At 42.7% G+C, this 15,126-nt stretch overlaps 1 protein-coding gene across 1 annotated transcript in view; it reads left to right on the top strand.

The window, feature by feature from the left end:
* Window positions 1-2,827: 2,827 nt before the first annotated feature.
* Window positions 2,828-15,126, top strand: part of PLPP3 (phospholipid phosphatase 3) — a 79,612-nt gene continuing 67,313 nt past the window's right edge. Inside the window, exon 1 of the mRNA XM_028511250.2 lies at window positions 2,828-3,614. Coding sequence (XP_028367051.1) covers window positions 3,476-3,614 — 139 coding nt within the window. The 5' untranslated portion in view covers window positions 2,828-3,475. The remainder of the gene's footprint in view (window positions 3,615-15,126) is intronic.

Here is a 15,126-nt window from a genome sequence, read left to right as displayed (position 1 = left end):
GTACTTAGTAGCCCAGACTCATCTGTTTTTTTAACCATATGTCAATGGCTTGGGAAATTTGGTCTCTGACCTTTGGACTACATGCCTTTATGTAAAGGGGACTCAGTTCTCTCTCTCTCTCAAATATTTCCAGAGCCAATTCATGCCTTTTTGAAAAAATTTAAAAAATGATTAATTATTGAATGTTAGGGGTTAAAAAGAGAGAAATAAAATATGAGGTAACAAGATCTTAGAAATGAGGCCACTTATATCTCTTGGGACGTGTCAGTCATTTGAGAATGATGTGCCGCTGTTGCCGCACATGATAAGTCCATCTTCAGGCATTCATCCCTGCCGTTGCTGTGGTTTTCATACAGGTGAGTTCAGTGATCTGGATGCCACTTTAGGTGTGAATTTTGGTAAGCTATGTTTATCAGGGATTCTAATCATTTAATTACTTCGAAATAACACCATTCTCAACTATCAAGTCAGTTCTGTGGCATTTTACTTGCTAATTAGATTGTTCAATTTTAGGGTTTAAAGCAAATGTTTGTTCACATGTATGTATCTGGTAGGCTGTTTTATTTTTTATCATCTAAAGAATGATATTGACACTATATTTATGACTTATTCACGTCACTTTTAATGAGTCTCTGTAGTGTCCTGTTCTCTTGAAGAATTATCCAAATATACTTGCTTGCATACAACTACATAAATCAATTAACACTATGATCTTTTTGTTATGAAAAAAAATATAGCCCATACACCCTTGTAAATGGAAATGTAAAACTCTCATTTAAACATTCATTGATTTTCCCTTATATTCACCCCTGGAATAACTGATCTTTATCCGTCTTAATGATTAGTTGAGTTTAGTCCAGAGAACCTTAAGAGCAAAATGGGTTCCTAGTGTTCGATCCAGTGCCAGCTAAAATGATAATCTTACCCTGTACTTTTGAAGAGCCCAACAATGATTGCTGAGTTATAATACCATTGAACTATGGCAAAAGTCTGGCTTTTAAAAATGTTTATTCTTGAATTAATAAACGTCATTTCAAAGATAAAAGGAAGGGAGGTAACTAAAATTCAGACAATAGAACAGAGTAGTAGATGGTGGAATATAAGTGACCTTCTGAGGGGCACAGATGCCCAAGGACTTTTTGAACTCCAAGAAGGAAAAGGTCAGAGTAGGGTGCAGTTTCAGGATGACTAGCACTTTTAGGTTGAAATTTCAAAGATAGTTTTGGTGAGTTGGAACTTGAGGATGATTATAATTGTGAAGAGGGTTGGATGGTCAAGGGAGAGACACTGGAATCCCTGAATTCCTTTTAAAATGTCAAGAAAGATGAAATTGGCCTTGCATTGTTTCTGTCATGTTAACATTTCAAGAGAAGGTATTTCTCACTGAAAATCTACCTAAGGAATCTGTTCTGTTAGTTGCCCTGGCTTGTACTTGTTGCTATTCTTTCTTTCTTCTGTGCTGTGTCCCAGCTTCAGCACTGTCTTGGGGATTCATTTACTCTTGCTCCCCCTTACCGTCTGGACTTGAGCTTAATTCAGCAGCCACTCAGCCCTGTGCCAGGTACTGAAGAGATGCTGTGAAGCTGAGAGAGTGGACTAGTCTTTACTAACTATAAAACCTAATCATACTGTGATGTGTGCTACCACACTGTTATAAACAAAGTGTCGAAGGTGAAGTTAATTCTGTCCAGGGGTCAAGAAAGGGCGCAGAGAGAAGGTGGCACTTCAGAGGATGGGCCCTAACAAGAGAGAAGCGTTCTGGAAGCTAGAGAAGGGATGGATTTGCACTGTAGGCAGAGGGAGTAGGAGGGCAAGGGGGAGTGTGAAAAAACTGTTTGAGAAAGGGTCAGTGGCTGATGGTGACTGGATATAGGGTTATGAATCCCATAACAAGTCAGTATAAATGTATTAAAAAGCTACTGGACGCCTAAAAAGAGACATCTGGAAGAAATGTTCACTGTGTGTTTAGCTCCCTGCTAGGCACTAGAACATATAAGGAAGGCCCTTGCCCTGGGAATGTTTACCTGGAAGAAATATTAAGTAACTAAGTTGCACAAAATAATTTGAAAATAATGTGACAGTCTAAGGCAAAATATTAGACTACCCAACAACTCAAGCTAAAGACAACACCTCCAGTGAGTACTCCTGCCCCTGGGCTTCCCCTCCACACCTCCAGAGGGGCCCAGGCAGGCTGAGTCCCACTGAGCTAGCCCAGGGCTTTGAGGGCTTGAGACTCCTTCACTCAGAAACAGGGGTAAATGTCATGAAACCCACATAGAGCACTTCTTGTGTACCTGGCATTTTTCTAGGTGCTTATATGGGTAAACTGATTAAATTTCTATAATTACTCTATTTGGGAGAAAGCATCATCTCCAGTTTACATGTGGGGAAACTGTGGCAAAGACCCACAGCCAGGAATTGAGTCCACGGAGTCTAGCTCCAGAGTCCTGCAGTCTTTTTTTTTCTTTTCTTTTCATGTTACTATTCTCAGAATATAGCACAGTATAGGTGTTGGGTATTAAGATCTTAAAAAAAAAAACCGAAGACAGTTTTCCTTGAGCATTTTCAGGATAATGCGATTCAAATTAAAGACGGGGAAAACAGACTTTAAAACCTCAAATTTGTGAGGAGAAATGCATTTTAGCTACACAGCCTTAACTTGCTGGCCCAAGGCCAGCAAGAATTTTTTTTTTTTTCAAATTTATATATATTTTTCCTTTTGTGACAATCTGATGTTTCTGAACGCTAGGGGCTCCCTGATTCTCTGGCTTGAGAGTAACTTTTTCTTTTAGATTTTTTTTAAAGGGGGTGGGGGAAAATGTGGCCTTAATTATGCTACGTCTTAGGCAGCTTAAGGAAGGGGCTGTGCTTTCTGAATCCCTTCAGAGCCAAGTGAGGAGGGCCCTCTTGTTCCCCCTCTCTCTCTCTTTTTAAAGGACCTCGTGAAATAAAAGTGCAGAAAACAAACCCGAGGCGATCACAACTGCAGCCGCGGCGGCGGCAGCACAGCAACAGGAGGAGGAAAAGTTGGAGTTGGGGCCGGCGCTCCGGAGAGGCTGGGCTGCGCGCAGCTCTCATTCATTAAGTCACCTAGCTGCGGAGGAAGGTGGTGGAGCGCCCGCGCTGCCCACTAGCTCGCTCGAGCTCACAGACTCGCGCCAACCCAGCGCCTCTCGAGCAGCGCAGCTCTGCAAAAGTTTTTGCTCGGGATTTGGCTTTCTTCCCCCTGGACTTTCGAACGATTTGGGGCTGAGAAAGGAAAGAAAACGGAGGCACTCAAGGGGAGCAGAAAACACCACCATCTGCGTTGAGAGCAGGCAGCGAAGCCGCACTCTCGCCTCCGAGCCCCAAACCCGGGCCGACCCGCCAACCCTCCCGAGCAGCCTCGGCCAAGAAGCGACCCCAGCGTCTGGGTGTGTGGCTGCTGTTGCGGGGCGTCTTCGCGGGGCGGGAGGCTCGCGCCGCAGCCAGCGCCATGCAAAACTACAAGTACGACAAGGCGATCGTTCCGGAGAGCAAGAACGGCGGCAGCCCTTCGCTCAACAACAACCCGAGGAAGGGCGGCAGCAAGCGGGCGCTGCTCATCTGCCTCGACCTCTTTTGCCTCTTTATGGGTGAGCCCAGCCCCGCTGTCCCTTGGCCCCTGGGCCCCTCGGCTCTCGGCGCGGGTCCCAGCCCGGCGGGGTGCCTGCGCGCCGGGGTCCGCACTTCCTCGCTGGCGCGGGGCCGCCGGCCGGCCGCGTCTCCGGACGCTGCCGCGCTGTCAGTCCCTGGAGGCCCCCACAGCCTTCTTGGGGAGACTTCGGTCTCCTTTTGGCCCCCTGGCCCGCGCCCTCCCCGATCCCACGGACTTCCCGGCCTGAACATGAACGTTTGGGCGTGCTTAGCCTTTCGCGGGCAACTGTAAACCCACTTCTTAAAAGCCGTCACCGCTTGGAAGCCCAGGCGGAATCCCACGGGAAATGTGGGTTCATCCCTTTAGTTAGGGGAAGTTGGTTGAACCATGATCTAGAGCCAGCGCATAGCTTGTTGCCCTCCATCCAAGTAAAATGGATCTGCTGGAGCGCCGGGCTCCTGCCTGGAGCCGAGCTGCCTTCCCCTGACTGTATGTAAACATCCAACCCCTTCCGCCGTTGCTGCCCCGGCCCGGCCAGATCTGAAAGCTGGCCTTTCCACTTGCTCCTCTCTTCAGCGACCCCCCAGGGCTTTAGAAGGTGCTCTCTAGGGAACTGATGGGTGGTACCCATTCTGTAGTGACTACTTTTTAAGCGCCTACTGTGTGCCAGGGGGTAATTTTAACTAGCTCCCTGACTCGGTGCTGTTCGGGTGAAGAGCCCCATTTCACCGATGAGGAAACTGAGGCACTGGGAAAACAAGCCACAGTCAAGTTTTCGGACCACAATTAATGCACATCAGAAAGTTGAGACGATAATCCACTGTTGTTTATCAAACTAGTTGAGAGGGCTGTGGGAGTAAAAGGAATTGGAGTGGGAGAGTAAGGATTTATGAACTTGGTGCAGGGAGGGAAAAGCTATTGACACGAATCTGCAGAAGTTCCAAGGTTGAAGTCAGCGTAGTTTTTTTTGTTTGTTCGTTTTGTTTTGTTTTTCAAAGCGAATCGTGGTGTAATGGAAAGAGCACAGGACTTGTCATCAGAACCCAGCCCCTCTGCCACTTCTCTGGTGTGCCACCTAACTGCCTTATTGGCCTTAGTTTCCTCATCAGTTGAGTGAGTGGGCTGAACTTGATGCTCTACAAGGCCCCTTCCTGCATTAAGAACTCGGATTTGGTCCAGGAGCTGCTCTGCCAACTCTGCTAACTGAGAAACATCTGTGTTCCCTATTCAGTTCCCTTAAAATAGAACTCCTGCACCGAGACTTAACGTCCCCTTTGAAATGGATTTGTCCAGGCAGATTGTGCAAGCCAGGGATCCCTTGGGCTGGACTCACACTACCTCTGTTTATGACTCTCTGCAGCAGGGTCCTTTGGCTTGCCGACCCATAGTAAATTCTGAGAGTCAAAGAAAGATGGGACTCTAAAGGATTTAAAAATTGTGCTGTGTGCATAGGAGGAAGGTGACTGAAAATTCCATCCCCACCTCTTCTTGGAAATTCAACATTAAGATGCTATGTAAGGAATTGTCACTGGGGGGCCCACCTTCCTGAAAGTGACTGGCTTATTATCATGCACAGTGGGAAGATGAATACTTTCTTTGCCAAACTATTGAATTTTTAAAAGACCCTCTCTGGTTCTGGGGAGAATCAGGAAATGCTAAACATATTGAATCTGTTCACTGTAAACTTGCCTGGAGCTTCCAGTGTTTACTGGTGTGCTGGGTTGGTGGTAGGGTGAGCGAGTGCTTCCTTGCCAGCCGGTGCAGTGTGCCTCCCACTAACCTACTTTGTGATTAGGAAAGCCCAGCTGGCATATGCTTGACAGCCTTTGTGGCCTTATTGCTCTTCTCCAGTCCCAAAAGATGGTGTATTATTATTATTGAACGAGAAAGACTGTGAAGGAATTTGCAAAAAGACACACTATCAGTGATGCATTAGGCAGGGACACAGAAACCCCAAGCTGCTCTGCTGGGCATGGAAAGTGTACGGAAGGTCTATGTTTCACCTGCCCCAACTCTCCCTGCCCCCAGCCCCATCACCCACAGCTAATATTCTAAACCTAGTTATTATGTTTACTCACTGTTGGCCTGTTTAAGTAAGTGATTTTGTTTACCTCTAAAAAGTAATGGTAACAGAACCTTGTATTTTATTACCAGACACACATAGCTATCCATTTAATGTATGTGCCTTGCCATTAAAGCCATGACAACTAAGTCATTTTCAAAGTGACTTATCAGTGCCCCCCCATGCGTAGGCCTAATTACAATACCACTAATTTAATACCTCTAACAACATTAGTGGGAAAACCTGTAAGGCAAATATTTACTTGAGAAATTTATGCAAGAGAACTCTATTTGGCTCCCAAAAGAAAATTAATAACACAACATGTGATTTTAATATTCCACACACCAAAGTCCTGAAAAAAAATTGTTTCTACTTGCTTCACTTTTTGCCTAAGACTGTCAGTATGGTTTAATTTTTATGTAGTTTATTGATCATATGGTCTGGATTACAGGGCACTAATATATTAAAAAGAGAGAAATAGTTTTCTGTTTATTCTCTCATAGGAATATACACCAAGCTTCATCTTCTTGTATCTGGAAAAAATAAAAGCCCATGTGCTGTGCAACTGGAAATATGCAAGCAGTTTAACTTGTTCCATATACCTTTATAGAATGTTAAATCATTGGTGAAAAAAACAGAAGTCCACTCGTTTGAAGGCCAAGAGTCCAGTGTCAGAGAACACCAGTGGGAGTTTACCTTCCAGCGAACAGCTATTTTTACCTTTGCCGACTAATTGTTTTTATAAATACAGTTATGAATCTTTGCATGCTAGTTATTCTGAAATGGGTTTTGTTTTGCTTGCAATTAAGTAATATATACACACCTCCTGTTTTCTGTGCCTTGATTCTGGTGTGTGAGGTTACAGGAGAGCAGCAGAGAGTATTCTCAGGCAAGAAGGAAGGTGCATCTACTACTGTTAGCTTATTTTTAATATGAACTAGTTTATGTACTCTTCACTAACACCCTCATGGAGAGATTATCTCCACTTTATAGGCGAGAAAACCAAGTATCAGAGAAAGGAAGGACATACTGAAGTTGATTTGGGTTGGTGTTGAATTCTCAGTGAGGGACTGGAGTCCATCCCCCTTCCCGTTCCTATCTCAGGAATCTTGAAAGTCAGATTCTCATCAGTAAATCCTGAAACTCAGTTTGCAGAAAATCCTGCTTTTCCACATTTCTTCCTAGTTACCCATTTGCACCTAAGCAGATAGATAAAGGCTGTTCAACTCTGCTGGTTGGTTGTATGGCCTTGTTTGGATTTGGGGCTAGTTCTAGTACTAAGTAATTCCTGGATTTGGAGGCACCTTTTACCCCATGAGACAGTGGTTTCAAAGAAGGAACACAAGGCAACATGTGGCTGTTCCACAATGCAGAGTTTTGGGAAATCCATGTTGAACGTCCATTTCTGTGCCTTGTCTTCCCTCTTCCCTATCCCCCTCCCTAGATATGGATAGAGGTCCTTCTTCCAACCCATACACTTGGCTGGGTTGGCAGTTTAGACAGGTCCAGCTTTTTGCCCTGTGGGCCTTGTTCAAGGTTCTTCATCTTCTGAGTTCAGTTAGCTCATTTACAAATGATAATCAGAAGGGGCACTAACTACATTGCTGTGAGGATCAGAAGAAACATTGGGTATGAAATTTATCTTGTCACCTCTCAAGAGGTGGACAGATGCAAGGGATGAATAATCTGGAGCCCCGGATGAAGTTTTTGTGGTTGTCTTCTTATCCTGTGTCCTACTGGTAGATTAGATCGTGAGGTACATACTCAGTAACGATGTTATAGTGAAGAACACAAACCATTCACTGCACATAGCAGAAAGGCATATTTGCCCAGTAAATTGAGGATGAGTGATTTCCATTCATTGTTCATCTAAACTTTATCAGAATTCTTGAGCCCTAGATTACCATCTAATCCTCTTAGAGAAAGTTCTTTTGATCAGAAAGACTGTTCTTCATTTATTTGGCTTTTGATACCAGGAAGTAAGTTAGCTGAGTACCAGGATGGGATGTTTAAGGAATCGGGTGGTGGTCCGGTTAGTCCGAAGGTCCTGATTCCTGTTCCATTTCCCACCAGAAGGCAAAGTCACTGGGTAGAGAGTCATGAGGCAAGGAGAAAGAGGTTCAAACAGGCAGATGTTGAATTTGGACAGTCAGTACCTTGCTATATAATTTATTTATTCCAAAATGTTTCTGGACATTTCCCAGTTTGCCATTAAATGGTTAAGATGTAATTCTAGCACCAGTGCCATATATGGGATACTTAAAATCATCATCTGTTATTAAACTATTCACTTTTAATAGTGAGAGGGAGTCAGTGTTGTATAGTGAAGAGAGAATGGGCGATTTGGAAGCTCCAGATCCCTGTCCATCCACTGCCACCTTCTAGTTGTGAGGTTGTGGATAAGTAAGCTTTCAATGGATCTCAGTTCTTTTCCCCCATTGGTAAAATGGCTGGTCGGGCGAGATCATGTCTATTATCTAAGGCTGCCATGCAACATTCAGTGACCAATTTCAAGAAAAGAAGAATGACATTCACATGTGTTGACTTTCTCCCTCATGCACACCGTCTATTTAGCTCTTCATTGTACATAACCTCACTGAGTCCTCGCAACGATGAGGAGCCTACAGAAGCACGTTCTGGTCCTGTGCTGCTACTACCTGGCTGTGTGACTTGGTAGAAATTCACTTGACTTTCCTGGGCCTTTGTTTCTTTATCATTGCAACAAAAGGAAAGGACTAGATAATCTTTCAGACCCCTTCTAGCTCTAACAATTTTATTGGTTTGTGCTGGTAGGTATTGTGACGTAGAAACTCAGTAATTACTTCTCTTTTAACAATGTGTTAACATGTTTCACCAAAGAATTGGTGCTGACAATTTGCTTACCTTGGTGATTATTCTGGAGAGATAGTAAGCACTTTTTCTGGAGTTAACCCAATGTACGGAAGAATGGGCTAGACTTCTCCTTGGGGGGATGTGCGCTTTCATCTGCCTGCTGAAATTTATACTAATCACAAGCAAACAAACAAATAAGGCGACCTTCCTGCTTTCTGTTGCTCTGTTATTATGTTCACTAAGTATAGGTTTTTAATAACTCAATAGGTTTTGGTAGCTTAATCTACTATGTGAAGCACAGAATATAGGAACAGATCTTCATTAATCAATTGGTGAACCATCTAGTTGAGCATCCTTCATGGACTGAAATAAAGAAGGGAACTTCTATTCAGTAGGTAGGCCCAGCTGACTCTCCCAGGATAGCTGAAAACCTCTATTTTCTCTTGTCCAGAATGGCTTTTTTTCTTTGCTCCTTTTCCCTTAATTTTCTCATATACTTAATAGATATACCATGGGGGTGTAGCTGCCTTTGGGGGAGACTACTAAAACCAGAGTGGGTGGCCTTTTCCACTATTAGCCCTTTGGATTTCCTGTCCATTTTGGAGTCTTCCTCCCCCCGCTTCCTGCACTGTTGTTCTGGCTGCCAAGCCCCTTGGTCACCCCATGATGCTAACGAGACCATAGGAAGGACTTTTTCCCAGCGTAGGCAGTTATATTTATGGAGAAACTCTACCCTGTGTGCCAGCCAGTTCAATTCAGTACACATTGTTTGAGTAGTCATGATCTATTTTGGGGATGGCCTCTAATTGTCAATATTACACAAATTCACTTAATAAGGAGACCCACTTGGTGTGAAATACAGATTCTCAGACCCCTTCCTGGGACAGGACAATTCAGTAGGCTTTGGGCCAGTGCCTGGGATTTTTGTATTTTATCAAAGCTTCTGGTGATTCTTATCAGGCCATTTGAGAATTACTATGGTGTTTAGTAGCTGATGTTTTAAAGGCAATTGATTTATGCAAAGGGCTTTTTGTCCCTGTACTGAATGCTCTGGCACTTGCCACATTGTTAGATGTCTGTACTTTTTTTTTCATTTGTGGCCAGTGTACCTGTCTTTTTCAGTAAAGACAATCCAGCTTGTTATAGTTCTTCCAAGGGAAAAAAATTACTTCTGGGTGCCACCCTGAGGTCTGCTGTGATTTTTAGTGCAAGGACTTGGGAGTGTTTCCTAATTGTGGAGAGGCTGGGATTTGTTCTTATTCTGGGTTCCAAACTGAGTTCTAGGTAATTGATGTTGGCAGCTAACTGGCCACTTTGTATAAATGAGGTGTTAACGCTATAAATATTTTCTTTTGAGATACTGAAGTTTGTGTGTGAGTAAAAAATGAATGGAATAAATTAGATTCCCCAACAGAGCCTTTAAAAGATCAAAATTAGCTTGGCAAAGTATTGTAGAAATAATACAAGATTTGGATTCATGTACAGATGGACTTGAATCTTGACGTAACGCTAAGATAGGTGTGACCTGGGCAAAAATTATTTAACCTTTTCAGGCTTCAGTTTTCTGATCTGTAAAGGAAATAAACAAACTAGTGACACCCCTGTGTGATGATACTCAGATGACATAGTGGATCTGCAAGCACTTTGAAAAGTTAAAAAGCATGTACAATTAGGTATTATGTTGGTCATGTTATTCATAGTAACAGTGGTAATTTCCTTTCCTTCCCTGTGCCCTCAGTCCCAGTGGTTCTGTGGAATCCTCTTTCATTTTTTGACACCAGTGTTGCCTAAAATATATGAGTAGAAAAAATTGTGAGGAGAATCATAAGCAAAAACCAGGCAGAAGGAACATAAATGTTTCTCATTAGCTGAAGAAGAGCAGTGGCAGGTTTCCTGGTCTGGGAAAGTTACAGTGTAGGAGCCTCAGCTGCCTTTGGTGGCTGTGTCCTCCCCCTTCCCCTCCCCCTTCAGGAAGATGGCCATATCATCTTAAGAGAAAGACAAATGCCCCGCAGGAGAATGGAAGGAGATTTGGACAAATGGTCTCATTTAGCATCAACTCTTCTCTGTCTTTTGTCAGCCCAGGGCAAAACCTAACTAAATAACATTGCTGTGATTGAAAATTATCAAAAATGCTTGTTTATCCAGGGTACTCCACATATTTGTTGAAGAAAGGAGTAACTGTTCTGATGATCATCTTTATTATTCATGCTAACATGTGATATAGATATTAGATCCCTTTTACAGATGAGGCAACTGCAGCCCAGAGAAGTTAGGTAACTCACACAAGGACACCCAGCTCCTAGGCAGTCATCAGAGCTCTTGTCAGCTTAGCTTGCTGCCCACTTTTCAGTGCAATTAATGCAAAGAAGACTCGCTCTTTTCCATTTCATTCCATTTTATTTATTTCAATTGTATTGTCAGAATATGTACAGAAGGTTCTGTAGGACTCAGTAAAGGACACAGATGTGAGTCTTAACTCAAGGATCAGTTTGAATAGTGGACGAGACAGAGTTTTACGTAAATAATTGTGAAATAGCTTAGAGTGTGCTGAATGAGCCTCTCGGTGGACATAATAAAATACCATCAGAACAATTCTTCATTGTCTAGATTCATGGAACTTGAAAGTACCTTAGAGATAGCATTATCAACAATGCCAAGGTCATTTTTTATCTTGGTCACAAAAGCAGGTCTCTTTGAACAGGGGAAGGTTGGAGGTCTGAGGGGTAAAGCACAGGCTTTAGCGTCAGACAGATGGGAGGTTACTTACTGTATAAGCTTAGGCAAGTTACTGGAGGTCGCTGAGGCCTCAGCTATCTCATTTGTAAGATGGGATAATATATGCACGTGAAGTTGTGAGGATATGCCTGGCATAGAGCATGGTGCATGCACACCCCACTCAACAGGTGGTCGCTGCTCTCATCACTGTAACTATGGAGTCCTACTCCGTGGCCTGGATTCATGTGTGGTGAGCCCGAGGCCTGGACTGGTTAGTAATTAATTGTTCAGTTATAGTGAAAGAGCAGGGCCTAGAACCAAGGTCTTGGCTTTCAACCATTTTACTTTTCTGGTGTTTACTTGTCAGTTTGAAATTTGATGCCATGTGTGAGGCAGAGTTCTCCAGAGAGCTTAGGCTTTTCTTTCTCTTGCCTGCATCTATTAAGAGAGGAACAAGACAAACAGGTTTAACTTCTAATCCAGATCAGTTGGTGGTAACTGAGTGAGGCCAGAGATACATGGGACCAATTTGAAGGACTAGACCATTTTTGATATATTACTTTTCTTCAAACAGGTGCATGTTTCAGAAAATGCTTATTACCAAAGACAGCTGCTGACTGATTCGAGCTTAAACAGGCACCATCTTTTTCAAATGATGCATTCAAAGGCGAGAAGAAAGAGAACCCATATTTTCCAAGTTTTGCTTTTTAAAAACTTCTCCACCATCTCTTGAGGTAGAAATTATTCTAATTTGACTGAGGAGGAAACTGAGTCTCAGATTAAATAAGTTTGTCAAGGTCATGCATTAATCGGTGGACATTCAAAAGAAGTCTAGGTCAAGTTCTTGAACATCCTTGTGAAACTATTCTTCCTTTAGATCCTGATTAAATTATAAATTATAATCTGCATTAAAATCCCCAAATTTAAAACAAGCCAAACAAAATAACACACATAAGACCCAGTTGGAAACTTTTGAAAGAAAGTTGATTTCTGTGTGCTTTGAAAGTATACGTTGCAATCAGAGTATTGGTGGTAAGTGTGTTTTTGAGGTTTGTCATAAATGAACTAAATTATATGCCTAGAGAGTTGTGCAGAGAAATGCAAATCAGTGTAAGCGCCTTGTCATAATGAGCAGTATGCTTTGGTTCCTGTTTATGCATCCCTAAAACATGTAATACACGTGATTATATTGACACAAAGCAAGCTGTTCTCATTGATGGTTTCTGTATATCTGGCCCCCAAACTAGTCTGTGGTATCAATCATGTAATTTCTAGAGAGTCCGCTTAGTTAAGTCTATGTTTGTATCTGTCTTTTCAAGTACACATCTTCTGCACGTGTTTCTTGAGCACCTACTAGATCTAGGGGATTCCTTGCCTTCTAAGAATTCCTAGGCTGTTCATGTGTGTGTGCATACACACACACACACTGATGCTGACTTTGTAGTGGTACGGAAGAGGCAAGTTTGGTGACAGTGATGAAATTTGCTTAAGGGCATGGACCTGGAAATACCTTTAGCCATGCAGGGGTAGAGGGTATTGTGGCTAGGGTCACAGCAGGTGCTAAGGCTCTTGGGAAGGGTGAGGAGTGCAAGTATGGTGTGTTTGCACTGAGTGGGGCAATGACGGTCTAGGAGATGGGACTAGAGAAATAGGTTGGAGCCAGATTATAAAAATAAAAGCAGGCTGCAAATGGCAGGCAGCTAGGGAACTTGAACTTTATTTGGGAGGACCAGCAGAGCAAATAAAGTTTTATTTTTGTTTTCGTTTTCCTTTCATTATGGAACATTTCATATAGAAACTAAACACAATCTAGAGCGAGGGGTGGAATTGCTGGGTCATAGGGTTAACTTAATGTTTAACTTTCTGAGGAACTGCCAAACTGTTTTGCCAACGTGGCTGCACCATTTTAGAAATAACACAAGGAAAAATATTAAGAACAAGATATAGAAGTTTTACAGACAACACTTAGACTGACATATTTGTGAAAAAAAGTAAGAGGAGATTAATCTAAGTTGATTCATGTTGATTGCTGGGCTTGAGGGGAGGAAAATTGGAGGTGGAGAGGGGAGACCAGTTGGGAAGCACAGGAGAGTGGTACCTAAGGCATGGACGGGGGAGGAGGATGGGCAAGAGACAGGTAACAGGTAGCTCCTGATCCTCTGGTTGGGAACTTCTGAACTGTGAGGATGCCGCTCCCTCCACTTCAGATGCAGTGTTTATAGAAAACTTACAAAATCCTTATTATAGGATTAGTAAATGCTTATGTTCATAGCCTTATTGGAAAGATGAGGCTGTAAGTTATCTTTCTTTTTTTTGGCTTGGAATTTTTAAACTTCTCAAATGCCCCTTAAAATAAACAGGCCATTAGAAATCTTTTTGGTTTATAGAGACAGTTGTTCTTGGGTAACAATGATATTTAAAAAACAGTTTTATTAAGATATAATTAATCATGCCATACAATTCATCCATATAAAGTGTATAGTTTACTGGCTTTTAGTGTATTCAAAGAGTTGGGCAACCATCACCATTATCAACTTTAGCACATTGTCATCATTATTCCAATAAGAAGCCTGTTCTCATATTAGTCACTCCAGGTCTGCCCTCCTGCCCCTGAGACCCCCCTGCCCTCATCCCAGGGCAGCCACTAATCAACGTTCTGTTTCTATAGATTTGCCTGTCTGGACATTTCATGTGTAAGTGGAATCATATATTGTGGTCTTTTATGACTGGCTTCTTTCACTGAGCATAAATTTTTTAAGGTTTATCCGTCAGGACTACATGTACTTTTATTACCAAGTAATATTCCACTGTGTGCACATAACAGCTCTAATTTATACACTTGTCAGTCAGTGGGTTCCCTGGGCTATTTCCGTTTTTGCTGGGGGGGGCTGTCAGGAACAGTGCTGCTAGAAACGTTCGGTGCAGATGTCTGTGTGGACATGTGTTTCCAGTTCTCTCAGTGTATCTGCTCCGAAGTGGAATGGCTGGATCATATGGTAACTCTATGTTGACCTTTTTGAGGAACTGCCAAGTTATTTTTCATAGTGGCTGTGCCATCTTAGGAACATATTAGGATTAATTAAATATCTATAAGGAAAAAACACAAAAGTTTTACCAAAGACTTTCGGAATTAACATATTCATGAAACCACTATAATGTCGCTTTGTTCTTAGGGGCATGTTTTCACAAAGAAACCGTTTTTAATCAAGTAGTGTCACTGGATTTAAGATGAGCGCGCAGAGAACAATAACGCTGACTGCAAACAGGTGCTGGGTTGTCGGCCAGACCCGCTGGGCTGCTGAGTGACACACTTCCTCAGACCAGGGTGTGACAAGCCGATTCCTGCCTCCACAAAGGACAAAAGCCTTGAATCTTCAGAGCTCCTTGGAGACAGTTAAAAGTCTAAATATTAATATTGAAACCTATATATTACTAGGATCTGCTTTACAAGATTTTTAAAATCATGAACTGGAACTGTAGTTCCTGATAAAGATGATTATTCATACCCCCCCACACACACATAATTATCACCTCAAGAATTAGATTGCCATGTATCTTTTAGACTTGTGTGTTGGATGCTTGGAGGTGTTCAAGAATATAAGGCACAAGTAAGTACAGACCTTTAGGAATTAGTTGGAACATCAAGTTGTCAATGGCACTTACAAGTGCGTGAGAAATTAAACCGCAGATATTACAAGAGGTGAGGAAAAGGCACTCACCTTTATTACTGGGAGCTTTAGATGGTATCTCACTTAATCTTTTCAATAACAGCAGAAGGAAGAGGTCAGTAACCTGGTTTGCAACCCAGGGAGGTAAACGATTTGCCCACATCCACGTGGCTAACACAGTGTTGGGGCTGGTGTGTGGGCTCAGGCCTGACTAACTCATGGCAGTTGCT

Source organism: Phyllostomus discolor, chromosome 5, assembly GCF_004126475.2.
Source record: "Phyllostomus discolor isolate MPI-MPIP mPhyDis1 chromosome 5, mPhyDis1.pri.v3, whole genome shotgun sequence".
Classification (NCBI taxonomy): Eukaryota; Metazoa; Chordata; class Mammalia; order Chiroptera; family Phyllostomidae; genus Phyllostomus; species Phyllostomus discolor.
Note: the sequence above shows the minus strand (reverse complement) of the source record. Positions and strands in the feature narration are given on the sequence as shown.